The 15,301-nt window shown below is 42.8% G+C and overlaps 1 protein-coding gene across 10 annotated transcripts in view; it reads left to right on the plus strand.

The window, feature by feature from the left end:
• The window catches only part of KIDINS220 (kinase D interacting substrate 220), an 84,292-nt gene that overhangs the window by 19,671 nt on the left and 49,320 nt on the right, over window positions 1-15,301 (plus strand). For all 10 annotated transcript variants that reach the window (XR_013975599.1, XM_080940087.1, XM_080940086.1 and 7 more), the window contains exons 9-19: window positions 573-671; window positions 1,502-1,600; window positions 2,046-2,144; window positions 4,757-4,934; window positions 6,849-7,013; window positions 7,793-7,972; window positions 8,553-8,718; window positions 11,445-11,596; window positions 11,792-12,081; window positions 13,197-13,337; window positions 14,008-14,251. Coding sequence is in view for 9 of the 10 variants with exons in the window: in XM_080940087.1 (XP_080796213.1) it covers window positions 573-671; window positions 1,502-1,600; window positions 2,046-2,144; window positions 4,757-4,934; window positions 6,849-7,013; window positions 7,793-7,972; window positions 8,553-8,718; window positions 11,445-11,596; window positions 11,792-12,081; window positions 13,197-13,337; window positions 14,008-14,251 (1,813 nt within the window). In the remaining variant the exon portion in view is untranslated. The remainder of the gene's footprint in view (window positions 1-572; window positions 672-1,501; window positions 1,601-2,045; window positions 2,145-4,756; window positions 4,935-6,848; window positions 7,014-7,792; window positions 7,973-8,552; window positions 8,719-11,444; window positions 11,597-11,791; window positions 12,082-13,196; window positions 13,338-14,007; window positions 14,252-15,301) is intronic.

Raw genomic sequence — 15,301 nt, forward strand, 5'->3', positions numbered from 1 at the left:
TGGATGAGTGTCATCTGAGGAGCTGTGCTTGGGAGGTATTTAACTTGGTACAGATCCTGTATAGGACGATGAGGTAGCTTGTATGTCCCTTCCTGTGACTGCCTACTGGATGTAACCACGGCCACTGCTCTGGAAGCCAGTCCTGCTGTCCTTCAGAGCCATATCAGCATGCCAACTCAATGCTCCCAACGTAGAGCCTGTTGCTTTTATCCCATGGCAGTCTTTGAAGGGATTTAGTACGTAACATCCAAACTGTGTATCCTGTGATTTCAATCGTATGTATGATGGGAAATAGTCTTCAAAGAGACTAAGTTCCACCTGAGTAATTTATTTTTCAAAGTTTCCATCATGGGATTTCATGAGTCCTTATTCTAAGGACTGTGTCCTTTGTGTCCTACTCAGAAGGTTGCTAATATCAGATATTATCAGTTAATTAAAAATCTCACTTTAGTGATAGTCTTTTTTAAAGAGAGTGTTTTAGAACACAGCTATTACATTAATAAATGACTAACCTTAATTTCAGAACTGTGTTATTTGTTTAGTAACTGATCTTGTTTTTTTTGTCCTTTTAGAGTGGGGATACTGTATTGATTGGGGCTGTGCGAGGTGGTCATGTTGAAATTGTGCGAGCACTTCTCCAAAAATACGCTGATATAGACATTAGAGGGCAGGTATGTGCACTCGGACTGCCGTGACCATGAATGCTGTGTCAAGTAGTCAGGATGTTGCTCCTACTTCTGTGGAGATGAAAATGTATGTCCTAATGCATTGGCTGTGCGTTATTGTTGTTACGTTTTATTGGCACTACTCTAAAGTTCTAACGCACTCCTGTAGCTGACACGCTAGAGGAGTCGGTTCTCAGCTAAAGCCATGTTTTCACTAATGGATGGTCCCTAGATCACCTGTTGCAGAACACTGACAACTCTGTGTCTGTCAGTCTTGTGCATCTGTTTTTAATCAAGTTTTAATTGATGTTCTGAATTTCTGCTTTCCAGGTCTGTGTGAATCAAAGGTTTGGGTTTTGAGCCAGGTAGCTTGGTGAAGGAGCTGTTCAAGATAGTATAGGGTACAGGGTAAATATAGGCGAATAAAATACAAAAGAATGCATGTGTCTGTCAGACACATTCCTACTCACCATCTTCACTGGGCCAGCATATTTAATAATGACCTGCCCATAGCAGAGCTCAGGTATCGGTGACTTGTAACCTGCTTTTTCTCCCTGAGGTCTGACTACATTACACAGTGTACTTTGGGGCTGTGGAAGTGACACAGTGACCTAGTCTTAGAGTGTGTGAGGCCCTGGGCTCCGCCAGGCACCACAGGAACAGAAGACCACTTATTACCTTTGTGGTTTACTCCTTCTTTACTTGGGTAATACTAAGCTTTTCTAGGATCCTTTCATAACGAGTTTCTCAGAAGCAAATCCTACAAGTATAAGTATATATTTTACATTCATAAGTTTCTAGTACTGCATCTCACATGATCTTCTTTCCATATACAGGACAATAAGACCGCATTGTATTGGGCTGTTGAGAAGGGAAATGCGACAATGGTGAGGGACATCCTGCAGTGCAATCCTGATACGGAAATATGCACGAAGGTACACACCTGTTTTGTTCTGTTCTAGGTGATGTCCTGGGTCAGGAAGCACACGGGGAGCTGTTCACAAACCTGAAGAGGTTGCCTCCCCGTGTTCTTTATGTTCTGTTTGGAATGCAGAACACACTTGCTTTACACAACCTCTGTGAGCCAGGTTTGGTTTCCCATACCAGGCATTTTAGCTTTACTTAAATCATGTGAAACTGTATGAGACTTTGGTAGTTAGCTGTGTGTGCAAGTGTCCTATATGAAAGTATATTTGTAATTTCTATAAAAAGTTAAAGTGCCTTAGTCATATAATGCTATTTCTATACAACTCACTGGTTGTATGGGAAAAAAACATCTGCTCATCAGTTTGTAGATTATGTTTTCTTTAGAATATTTCAAATGTGGACTTACTGGGGTAAAGGAAAGCTCTGTCTTTTAAACCTTGTCTGTGCTCACAGGACGGCGAGACACCACTAATAAAGGCCACCAAGATGAGAAATATTGAAGTGGTGGAGCTGCTGCTGGATAAGGGGGCTAAGGTGTCTGCTGTGGACAAGGTAAGAGCAGAGCTGTGCACGGCGCCTGTGGTGAGGTGCTGGTAGGCTGATGGGCATATCTGGAGGAGCGCAGAGTACCGTGTGAGAAGCCAGTGCCTGACCTATTTTTATTGTGTGTGTGAAGAGATGAGCAGCTGGGATTGCACACGGGGGACTTTGATTCTGTTTCAACATCCTGTTGTGGACTGAGGAGGCTTAGTGTGTTGTCTGTTTTTCTTCTGTGACTCATGACCAACTGTTATGGACAGTTAAGGAGTTGTCCTTGACCACCACATAAGGCGGACATCTCAGGGGTAGCTTACCCCAGGAGAAAATTATTCTCCAAGTAGACAGTAGACTGGCATTGCTTGTCTCTTACAGAGGACTGAGATCTATTTCCTAGCACCACATGGAATAGCTCACAAATGCCTGTAACTCCAGCTCCAGGAGATCTGATACATTTGTCCTGTCTCCCTGAGGACACACGCTTACACGCACATGTCCACATACACAGGCACATAAATTAAAATTAAAAACATTAAGAAGGGAATAAAGTTAAAAATGACTTTTAGTTGCTGGGATTTGAACTCAGGACCTCTGGAAGAGCAGTCAGTGCTCTTAACCACTGAGCCATCTCTCCAGCCCTCAAAAATGACTTTTTGAAATTGAAAACTTATACTGGGTGCAGTGGTACATGCCTTTAAGTTCAGCACTCAGAAAGGACTTAGGGGCAGGCTGATCTCTGTGAGTTTGAGGCCAGCCTGACCCACATAGAGAATTTCAGGCTAGCCAGAGCTACAGAGTAAGACACTGTCTCAAAACAAAACAAAACAAGACCCAAAACAAGCAAACAAAAAACAAACACCCAAAGCAAAACAAGAACAAAAAACAAAAGACAGAAAGAAAAAGAGGAAAGAAAGCTTGAATAACCTATTTCTATTTGTGGACAACTTCCCAGAATTGCCTTCTTTCTTGTGCCACTGACTCATAGTTGACACTGTGCCTTCTTTGGAACAAGAAATACATTGGCGTTCTCTATATAGAAGCATCATGGAACATGTTTATAAGTGATTGTTTTGTGGTCATTGTATGTCGCTGTGGGAGACAGAGTCAGTGTGCACTTGCTGAACACATTGGTACTGGGAATTGATAGTGTTCTCACTTGTGCTTGGACAAAAAAGAGGTTGCAAGAGTTCTCACCTGGGATACTGGAGGTAGAACCAGGCCTGAGCACCTGCAAAGCCAAGTGCTAATCCACTGAGCTGTGGCACTGTCCTTTAGTGTCTGAGTGACACCGATGTGAGTCTTGAATCTGGCTTTGCACAGACCATGTCACAGAAATAAACAGGGAAGCAAGGTGCTTGATCTTGCTCTGTGCTTATTTTCAGCATATTTGTGGGTTTTCTTATGTTTTCCAGAGATTTTGTGTGCTGAGGATATCCTGTCTTCTCACAGGCTTGAGAATGGAATAGAGTTGGGTTCTTATGATATGTTGAGTTTGAGGACTGATAGACAGTTGGGGGATGAGGCTCTGGCAAGACATCTAGTGTGGGAACTGGGGGGGTCAGTGCAGGATGTGGGAGAGGTGGCAGCAATGAAGATAGAAGGGTAAAGAACAATGACAGTGATCAAAGTTCACCTCGTAGAGTGTGTGCTGTGTTGTTGGTTTTATAATTATTCTTGGTTATGAAGGTTTTTCCTTTTATGTCATCAGCTATATAAAGTCGGAACTATTTTGTCTTCTGTCTTTGTATCTTCCAGTGAACCCAGCACATGAAGTTCTTTACACTGACTTAGTTCAGTAGTTATTGGAGCACATGCCTAACACAGGAAGAGAACTTACAGACGTGAAGCAGAAGAGCAGTTTAGATAAGGGCCTTCCTAGGAGCCATGGGAAAGACACGCAGGCCTCTTCCATTCAGTGTCAAAGTGACCAGTGTAGATGAGAGCTGGGCACTTAAGTTCTAAGTTTTCCATCAAGGGTTGTCTTCAAGGGAATGTTGGTGAAGCAGTAAATTGAGTACTAGGCAGACTGGGGCAGTTCTTCACAAGTGTGAGTTTTCTTAGTGTGGGATGGGAGTACTCATGTGATTGAAGAGTCTCATAGGGAAGAGGCAGTTAATGCAGGGAGTGAAAGATGAGGAGCATGGGAGCTACTGTAGTGCTCAGAGGAAAGATGTGACATCAAGGATTCATAATGGCAGATGCTTGACAAAGGCTGAAGGGGCTGCTGGGATTGATCAGGATGGCCAAGTACTGCCATGAAGCCTGGTAGAAGAGGACATGAACTAGTTGAGTAAGGCTGCTGATGTCCTTGGCCAGTGATTGTTCTGGTGGACAGAAGGGTGCTGAGGAGATGGTTCTGGCCTGGGAGGCATGCATGACAAAGGCTGTTGTTCTTTAAGTGAGCTGCAGGGAGAGATACTGCATTCTCAGAGCAGGAGCTGGAAGTGGCAAGGAAATATTTCTGAAAAACACTTGTATAGTTCTAGGGAAAGGAAACGAGAAGAATACAGAGATCCAAATTTATAAAAAATGTAAACTCCCAGACCGTCTGCTTTATAGAGGCATAAAGTGTTGCTCGGAGCTGCTTTTGAGAACAGACGAGTTCAGCCTGTGTTGCCATTTTACAGAAAGGTGACACTCCCCTGCATGTTGCCATCCGAGGAAGGAGCCGGAGACTGGCAGAACTTCTTCTACGGAACCCCAAAGATGGGCGGTTACTTTACAGGCCTAACAAAGCAGGAGAGACTCCCTACAATATCGACTGCAGCCATCAGAAAAGCATTTTAACTCAAATCTTTGGAGCCAGTAAGTAATGGGTTTTGTCCCTGACTATGCCTGTACCTGCACAGTTGTGTGTGTGTGTGTCTGTGTACATACTTGCACCTGTACGTGTGTGCCTGTGTGTTTATATATGTGTGTGTACATGCATTTATTTTTGTGCATGTGCATGTGTGTTTTGCTGGAGGTCGAACCCAGGGCCCTGCCAATACTAGGCAAAACCTTTATCATTGAGCAACTCAAACTTTAGTTTTTAAATGATGGATTTCCAATAAAAACATGTGGAAAATAAATGGCTCTGGCCCAAAAAAGATTTTAAAAGTTTTTATTGTATTTATTCACTTTCTTTTATTATGCGTGTATATATGTCTCTCCAGCCCCCCCCCCCCCCAACAAAAAAGACTCTTTAAAAGATTTTTAGTGAGATAAAGGGTAAAGGCTCTTGCTGCTCAAGCCTGATGCCCTGAGCCTGATTCCTGAAACTCAAGTTTCAGATGGAAGAACAGAGCTGATTCCACTGAGTTTTCCCCTTACCTGCCTACTTGGACTGTGGTCTCCTCTATGGCCATCATAATTACATACTTCCTAGCTATTCTTATACTTTTAGAATGTTTTAAAAGTTTTATTTATGCTTTGTGTGTTTCTCTCCCTCCCTCCCTCTCTCTCTCTCTCTCTGTGTGTGTGTGTGTTTGTGTGTTTACGAGCACGCACACGTATGCACACATACCTGTGGAGAATAAAAGAATGTTGGATCCCTTGGAACTAGAGTAACACACCATTTTGGATGCTCACTCTAGATGCTGGGACCAACTTGTGTCATCTGGAAGAGCAGGAAGCCCCAATAACTACTGAGTCAGCTCCAGCTCCTCTTACTTTGTCTGGCTTTTCATCTAAAAAAATATTCTCACTTAGGAGGAATTGGTACCTGAGTCATTGTCCCACGCCCACGCTTCCCGCCGCTAGGAACAGGCGTGCAACAAAATGAACAGCTTCTTCTGCGGATAACCTTTATTGAACAGCACTTTGAGCAGGGGCTTCATGAGCAGGAAACTTGTCTCTGAGTCGGGGACTCCCTACCGAGTTCTACTGTCTAGACGGCCTCTCACGCGCAGTCCCCCATGAACGATCTCTCTGTCCAGTCTCTGTCCACGCGGGACCTCCCGCAATCTCTTTTACTGAGTCTCTTTCCACGTGGTGCCTCTCCGCCATCCCTCCACGTGGGGTCTCCCGCAATCTCCCCACTGTCTTCTTCTTCTTCTCCCGTGGGGGAGAAAATGCACTGCTATATATGCCTAGGAGACTTGTGTTGCTACCTGATTGGTGCATCCTCCTGTAGCTCAATCACGTGCCCCGGGGGTGGGCTGATGACGTATGTGGCGCATGTGCATTAAGTCTCTTGGCTGGGCCACAGCTCTGTTTGCTGAGTTCTCGGCGGGAAGCCGGCACCACGTTTGGGTGCAGCACAAACGGCTCCCTACAAGTCATTAAACCTTTCTGCAAAGAATTATTTTGTCTTTGATCATCTGTTGTATTCTTTAGCAACACTTTATAGTGTATGTACTTAGATATTTCTAGAGTTGAAATGGTCTTGAATTTCTTTCCCATCCATGGCTCTAAGGATTGCACTCAAGGCTCGTGCATGCCAGCGAGTGCTCTCTGCCGACTTGTCCCCAGCCCTGGAGCTGGGATGAGTGACAGAGAAGAAAGCATAACTTGCCAGCACGTTTTCTCCGCTTGTACTGCAAGACGATGTATCTTATCATTAAATAATAGATATAATAGATGCATTATGTTCCTTAAAACATAGTATTTGTGTAAGAACCCCTGAAGCTGTTTTTATGCAGGTTTACATGCTCAAGATAAGGTTGTTCCCGGTCCCAACCCCCAGTCTTCAGTGATAGCAGCATTTAATGTAAGGATGTGGTATGCTTCTAATTACAGGACACTTGTCTCCTACGGAAACAGATGGTGACATGCTTGGTTATGATTTGTATAGCAGCGCCCTGGCAGATATTCTCAGTGAACCCACCATGCAACCGCCCATTTGTGTGGGCTTGTACGCACAGTGGGGAAGTGGCAAGTCTTTCTTACTCAAGAAGCTAGAAGGTAAAGGCATGTTTTCTGAAGTCTTGACATGCTTTCCAGCATTTTGTTGTGCAGTGAAGCTCTGTGAGCAGCTGTGTTGTCACAACGTCTGCTGTGGTGGTTGGAATTTCTCTCCTAGAAGACCCTCCCACAAGTTTTCTTTCTAAAACAGGTCCGTTTGTGGGCCAGCATCGAGTTTAGATAGCCCTTGGCAGTGCATCTCATAGATTCTTCACATACCTGTCAAGTTGCAGATCCTCCAGTGAGGTGTGTGCTGCAGTCAGGACTAAGTGCATTGTTAATATCCCAAGCCTTTTCTGTTCCAACCCATTCTTGCTCTTCAAGCACGGGCTTCAGTACTGTAAAATAAGAATGACTTCAACCTGTGCAGAAACAATGACATGTGGTTCTTTTAGGCTCCTTGTTGTACCTTTAAGAACCTCAGTCAGGGATGAGGGGATCTGATGTTTGGAGACAGTGCTTTTTCTGCTTTTGCTTATGGGAACTATTTCATTTAGTACAAACCATAAAAAGCCATTATAAGTAAAACTTAGACAGATGAGAACAGTGGAGAAAATGGTTTTATGCATTCCAGTATGAAGCAGGACTGTGGGGGATGGACGGGTAGGTGTGCAGTGGGGTCAGGATGCTCTAACTCATTAGAAGAAAATGCTAGTTTACATGATTAAGCAGCAGCAAGATTACCTGTTAAGTGCCCTGCACAAGTTTATATTAAAACAGGAAAGTTAAAGAATTAAAAGTTATATCTAAGCAAAACTTCAAATTGATTTTCCTTTCAGATGAAATGAAGACGTTCGCAGGACAGCAGATTGAGCCCCTTTTCCAGTTCTCATGGCTCATAGTGTTCCTCACCCTGCTGCTGTGTGGGGGGCTCGGCCTCGTGTTTGCTTTCACAGTTGATACAAACCTCGCCATCGCAGTCTCACTGAGTTTCCTGGCTCTCCTATATATATTCTTTGGTAAGTCTTTGGTGTTTTAAAAATCTTAGAGTGACAGCGTACATCCCTGGCTGGAGCGGCTTTAAGCAGCAGTACAGTTGCTCACACTGCAGCAGGACCGACTGACTCACACGGATCTGTCCGTGCCACTCACTGCACTTCAGCAGACCTTGCTGAACGGAGGGCTCCGTGCCTGTTGCTGGCCAGCTCTTGGACATTGTGACCATTGCTGTGCTGTTTAATTTTTCTGAAAGCAATCTAGAAAAGCAAAACGGTCTCTTTCTGGGTTGTCTTCAGTTGCAGAAGAGGAAATAGGTTGATTATTGAAGGAAGTAGTAATGTTGGCAGTTGCGAACATGACAAAACCCAGCTCCTTTGCATCAGAAACTACCAACTTGATTCGCTTATGATTCCAATGCCAATTTTTAGTTTCTGGTTTCACACACCTCCTGTATGTTGAGAAGGTCATTTGAGGGACTCTTCAAGGAGTATTTAAGAGTTAGTATGGACCATAAATAGTTCCATAGGGTTGGCTCTCCTTTACCTGCTGCTTGACTATAGAGAAAACAAGCTGCTAACTAATTCAAACTGTGAATTTCAGTCATCATTTACTTTGGCGGACAGCGGGAAGGAGAGAGCTGGAACTGGGCCTGGGCTCTCAGTACCAGACTGGCGAGACACATTGGGTACCTGGAGCTCCTCTTCAAACTGATGTTTGTGAACCCACCAGAACTACCGGAGCAAACTACAAAGGCTTTGCCTGTCAGGTGAGTTGGTCTTTTGACAGAAGGAATCTTTATTAAGGGTAACAAAACAATTTAAAGAATTTTACAGTCATCATATTCCAAAAAATATTGGAACCTTAGTGTTTTAGTAGAACAAAAGTATATCCCAGTACCTTTGAGAAACATTTCATAATATATCTCCTTCCTATGCGTGAGGTCACTTTTCCATAAGACGAAATCTGCTGATTTGTATGGTATTTTGTTTGTATAGATACCTCTCCCTCCTCCTTGTGCCTGTTACATACTTAAGACTTTTCTGGGAGTGGTGCCAGGGTTTAAACCAGGGTTTTATTGAGTCACACTCCATGATGGGGCCACACCTCACCTCCATTGCCATTCTTTCTGATACCTTCAGGGTAGAATCCTGGCAGAAATAGATCTGAAGTGAAGGCCTAGCTTCTCCTTGAAAGAGCAGTAACCCCTGGAAACCCTGCTCACACTGACTTGTTCTTTCATCATCTCTGCAAGTAGACGGGTGTCTAAAATTATTGAGTATCTCAAATGGAATCATGAGAAAAAGGTGTATAATAAAGAAATAATGAAAGGGGTAAGATTCTAGATGAAAGAAAGTTTTTTTTTTTTTTTTTTTTTTTGGTAGAAAATTCAGAGCAAAAAGCTTCCATAGGAGTTGGGAAAAAGAATTAAAAATCTGTTAAAAGGTTATGAAGTTTTAAATTATAATAAATAAAATATACATAATTTCAGTTAAATATAAGTCATTCTAACCATCAAAACTGTGCTAGGCATATAGGTGAGAAAAAATAAAGGTTAAAAAATGAGCTGGAGAGATGGCTCAGTGGTTAAGAGCACTTACTGCTCTTCCAGAGGTCCTGAGTTCAATTCCTGTCAACCCATGGTGGCTCACAGCCATCTGTATTGGGATCTGATGCCCTCTTCTGGCATGCAGGTGTATATGCAGGTAGAACACTCATATGTAAAATGAATAATGAATAAAGAAATCTTAAATTTTTTAAATTAGGAAAATAATTTACAAATACAGCTGGCCTTTACTCCTAGGCTCTGCATCTCTAGGTGCAACTAACTGTAAATTATAAATATTTTAAAAAATTGTACCTGAATTAAATTGTATAAACTTCTCCTTGATACCATGCAATGTAGAACATGTGTTTACTGTTTACTGAACATAGCATGTTCCTTGCATTAGCTATCATGCAGAATGCAGAGATGGTTTGGAGTAGACAGCAATATGTGCATTTGTATTTTGTATGAGAGACTTGGGCTAATCCTAGAACCAGATACATCTGAATACTGAGGAACCATTGTAATCAGCATGTAAATTTAAGCATTAGAAAGATTTAAAGCTGAGTTTTAAAGGGAAGCATTTGGGGTTGGGGACATGACTCAGTGGTTATCAGTGCTTTCTGCTTTTACAGAGGACTCTGGTTTGGTTCTAGCACCTACAGCGGGTGACTCCAACATCAGGGGGTCTGAAATCCTCGTCTGGTATCCACAGGGATCTATACAATGTGTGTGTAAATACACACAAATTAATCATGAAGTAAATATTTTTTAAAAGAGTAAAGCATACAATATAGGATAACAATGGAAGAAACTTTTACAGAGAATTAAAACAGTTTAAATGAACAAGATGGGAGTTTTGAAACAGAACAACCAACAAAGTATCAGTTAGGACCACAGTATATAGTACAGTGTCATTCCAGACTGTAACTCTGAAGCATGTTTTATCTCCTGGGTTGAAGTCATTATTAGTTTAGACATGGAAGGAAAAGAATGAATTCTGAGACAGAAAATGTCAGGAAATCAAAAATTTTTTTGAAGAATAACTCTGAAAAGAATATTTTACAATTGTTTCTAAATACCTGGTATATGTTAGAGCTATAAATAAAATCAAACATTAGAAAAGTTTACTTAATTTTATTATTTTTAGGTTTATTTTTTTATTTTGTGTGTGTATGTTTCGTCTCATGTATGTCTGTGTGTGTGTACATGCAGTGTGTATGGAATTCAGAAGAGGATGACAGATCTCTGGATTTGGAGTTGCAGACAGCTATGATCTGCCATGTGGGTGCTGGGAACTAAACCTGTGACCTCTGGAAGAGCAGCTGGTGTAACCATTAAGCCATCCCTCCAGCTGAAACCTTGTTTCTAAATGGTATTTCTAGGTTTGGATTTCCTGTGTGTACTGAAGAGTCTTCTGCTCTGACCTCGGCTGGTATTAGAGCACTCTCTCTTCTGCCCCTGATCTGACACAGGCCAAGCTCTGCACCACTCTCTACTTTCCCATTGACCAGTCACACATTTAACACGTTGGTGTCTTTCCTAAGAGAATATCTAACATGCTCAGAGAAGATAATTAATCACACATCTGCTCCACTCCCTTAGAACTTTAAAAGCAAAGCAAAAAATAAATAAATAAATAAATAAAATAAATGGGGGCTGGAGAGATGGCTCAGCAGTTATGGGGGTCTGGAGTGATTCCCAGCACCCACATGGTGGCTCACAACCATCTGTAAGTCCCCTTCTAAGGATCAGACTTCCTCCTCTGTCTTCTGTGGGTACCAGGGATACATGAGGTGCATAGACAACAAACAGTTTCTAAAAGAAGAAACAGGCACTATCTTTAAAAAAAGGAAATGTAGACTAACTGAGAGATGGCATGCGTATGTAGCAGTGTAAACATCTGTGTAACATCCGTGTAACATCCGTCTTGGTCCCCGCGCCTCCAGGTTTTTGTTTACAGATTACAATAGACTCTCCAGTGTGGGAGGAGAAACTTCCTTGGCTGAAATGATCGCGACCCTCTCAGATGCTTGTGAGAGAGAATTCGGCTTTTTGGCTACCCGGCTGTTTCGAGTATTCAAGACTGAAGAGACTCAGGGTAGGATTACTTCCTTCCCCTTCTTCCTTCCTTCTTGGTTTGTTTCTAGGGCTGAGGGAGGGAATAAATGTTCATTTATCTTTATGAGACCATGAATTGAACCTTAGAGTCATCATGTGCTCCTGACCATAAAGATTACAATATTCTGAGTACATAGTATGGTAATAATTGTTAATACTATTTATTCTATTTCAGGTAAAAAGAAATGGAAAAAAACATGCTGTCTCCCGTCTTTTATCATCTTTCTTTTTATTGTTGGCTGTATTATTGCTGGAATTACCCTTTTGGCCATATTCAGAGTTGACCCAAAGCATCTGACAGTGAATGCTGTCCTCATATCCATCGCATCTATGGTGGGGCTGGCCTTTGTGCTGAACTGTCGAACATGGTGGCAAGTGCTGGACTCTCTCCTGAACTCGCAGAGAAAACGCCTCCACAGTGCTGCCTCCAAATTACACAAGTTGAAAAGCGAAGGGTTCATGAAAGTAAGTAGCATCCTTAGAAAAACTGTAGTGGGAATATGCTGCTATTGCCATGCCGACTTGCCATGCTCTCGAAATGTTAGCGTTACATTTTGTTTTGATTTTATTTGTTCAATGGTAGGGATTGAACCCGGGACCTCGTGCATACTAGGCAAGTGCCCTACCACTCAGCTATATGTCCACTTCTGTTGCATTTAATTTAGTTTAGTTAGTTTGTTGTGTTTATAGGAAAATCCATATATACCCCATGTATCTTGTGCACAGCCTCTGTTATCAGTACCTGTCACCAGAGTGTTACATTTGATCAGTTGATGATCAAAGTCAGACTCAGTGCCCACAGATTGCATTAGGTTCAGTCTTGGTGCTGTACATTCTTTAGGTTTGCACAAATGTTTGGTAACATATGCAAGTGTGTTTACTGCCATGAAAGTGCCTGCCTCCCCTGTTCAGACTCTGTCTGTCCCAAAACATGTCACCATCTCAGTAGCTGTGTCTTTCCTATGATGTCATGTAGTTGCAACCATACAGTATGCAGCCCTTTCATATTGGCTTCTTTCATCCTTTTTATGGCTTAAAACTTTTTTGCTTTGTAGGCCTGAATAATACTGGATGAAGAATGTACATTTATTCAGTTATCCACAGAAATATATCTTGACTGAAATTTTAGTAGTTATGAATAAAATTGCTATAAGTATCTGTGTTCAGGTTTTGTATAAATACAAACTTTTAGCTTTTCTGAGTAAATACTAAGAATTATAATTACTGAACTTTATAGCATGAGTATATTTACCTTTGCTAAAAACTAGATGCCACCAAGGAGCCAAGACTAGCGCAGCCGTCAATAGGTGCTTTGGGTGCGATTCAAGTCCAAGGCTTTTGTCATTCAGAGTCTGTAGTTCTGGCAAGTAAGTCTCTCATTCTTTCTGTAGTCTGTAAATTCCTGGTGACATCCTGAGAGTCAAGGATTGTCAGTCCATAACTGAAACCCTTGCATCAGTTTAGATGGAACCACTGCCAGCAGCAAGAAGTCCAGGTTTCCTTTCTTCCTGTTAGACGGGCTTCTCTTGTGCTCTAAAGGAACACGCCTTACCGTCTTGTATCCTCCGTGCTTTGTGCAGGTCCTGAAGTGTGAGGTGGAGCTGATGGCCAGGATGGCAAAGACCATCGACAGCTTCACTCAGAACCAGACAAGGCTGGTGGTTATCATTGACGGCCTGGATGCCTGTGAGCAAGATAAAGTCCTTCAGATGCTGGACACTGTACGTTTCCGCTGTCTCCAGACTTGTCACTGTGGCCATGTAGGATGCGTGACTTCACAAAATATCTTAGTTAGGATGGAAACTGTGCTTCTTATTTAAGAAACACTGCTTTCTTTAGTGAATCTTTCATAAGAACTGTATTTTAAAATTCAGAATTATATCAAAAGATAATGTTTGATTAAGAACATTTCAATCATTTCAGCCTGATGGTGCTTTAGGAAAAAGTACAGCAAAAACTCACATGGAACATCTCTGTGCAGACCAGCGCGTTGTGCTCTGAGATGACAGAGGAAACCCTTAGAATCTGTAGTGTTGTGTCAAAGCAGAATCCGAGGTTTGTTATAAAAAGCAGTGGTTAACCGAGTGTGAAGAACTCACATGTGCTCACGGAAAACTGCCTTGTGTGTTGGTCTTACTTTGTGTAGGCTGCAAGTGTCTGAGAAGGAAACCACATTGACTGCTCTCTTTGTTGGTTTTGCCATTGGTAGATGACAGCACCCTCAGACTGAGCCATCTATAAAAGCTGTTTTTATAGAGAATACATTTTGATGAGAAATGAATGATATTAAAAAAAAAATAAGCACCAAAGGATAGTACAGATTTTAAAAGGTATATTTTTTGTATAATTTAAAATTTGTGTCACATCCATACCTTTCTTCTACCACAACAGGTCCGAGTGCTGTTTTCAAAGGGCCCTTTCATTGCCATTTTTGCGAGTGATCCACATATTATTATAAAGGCCATCAACCAGAACCTGAATAGTGTGCTTCGTGATTCAAATATAAATGGGCATGACTATATGCGTAATATAGTTCACTTACCAGTTTTCCTTAATAGTCGCGGGCTTAGCAATGCAAGAAAATTTCTTGTAACTTCAGCGACAAATGGGGATGTTTCGTGCTCAGATACTATAGGTAAGCATCAAGCCCTAGAGTACCCAGGCTTACAGTAGTCTGTAAGGTTTTTGTAGTTTCTCTTTACTTTGAAAAATGTTCTGTTTTACATCTCTTTAACATCACACAGAACAACTTTGCGCACATGGTGCTTTTATTGGTGACTTTTCTATTGCTGTGATGAAAGACCATAACAAAGGCATCTTGTAGAAGGAAGGGTTTATTTAGCTATGGTTCCAAAGGGATAAGAGTCCAGCATCATCATGGCAGGGAAGCGTGGCAGTGGGAAGTGTGTCAGTGGGAAGTGTGGCAGTGGGAAGTGTGACAGTGGGAACTGTGTCAGTGGGAAGCGTGGCAGTGGGCAGTGTGTCAGTGGGCAGTGTGTCCATGGGAAGTGTGTCAGTGGGAAGTGTGTCCGTGGGAAGTGTGTCAGTGGGAAGTGTGTCAGTGGGCAGTGTGTCAGTGGGAAGTGTGTCAGTGGGAAGTGTGGCAGTGGGAAGTGTGACAGTGGGAAGTTTGGCAGTGGGAAGTGTGGCAGTGGGAAGTGTGACAGTGGGAAGTGTGACAGTGGGAAGTGTGACAGTGGGAAGTGTGACAGTGGGAAATATGGCAGTCGGCAGTGTGTCAGTGAGAAGTGTGATAGTGGGAAGTGTGTCAGTGGGAAGTGTGTCAGTGGGAAGTGTGTCAGTGGGAAGTGTGGCAGTGGGAGGCATGGCAATGGGAGGCATGATAGTGGGCAGTGTGTCCGTGGGAAGTGTGTCCGTGGGAAGTGTGGCAGTGGGAAGTGTGGCAGTGGGCAGTGTGTCCGTGGGAAGTGTGTCAGTGGGCAGTGTGGCAGTGGGAAGTGTGGCAGTGGGCAGTGTGGCAGTGGGCAGTGTGTCAGTGGGCAGTGTGGCAGTGGGAAGTGTGGCAGTGGGAAGTGTGGCAGTGGGAAGTGTGACAGTGGGAAGTGTGACAGTGGGAAGTGTGGCAGTGGGAAGTGTGACAGTGGGAAGTGTGACAGTGGGAAGTGTGACAGTGGGAAGTGTGACAGTGGGAAGTGTGACAGTGGGCAGTGTGTCAGTGAGAAGT

Source organism: Micromys minutus (assembly GCF_963924665.1).
Source record: "Micromys minutus genome assembly, chromosome: 1".
NCBI classification, from domain to species: domain Eukaryota; kingdom Metazoa; phylum Chordata; class Mammalia; order Rodentia; family Muridae; genus Micromys; species Micromys minutus.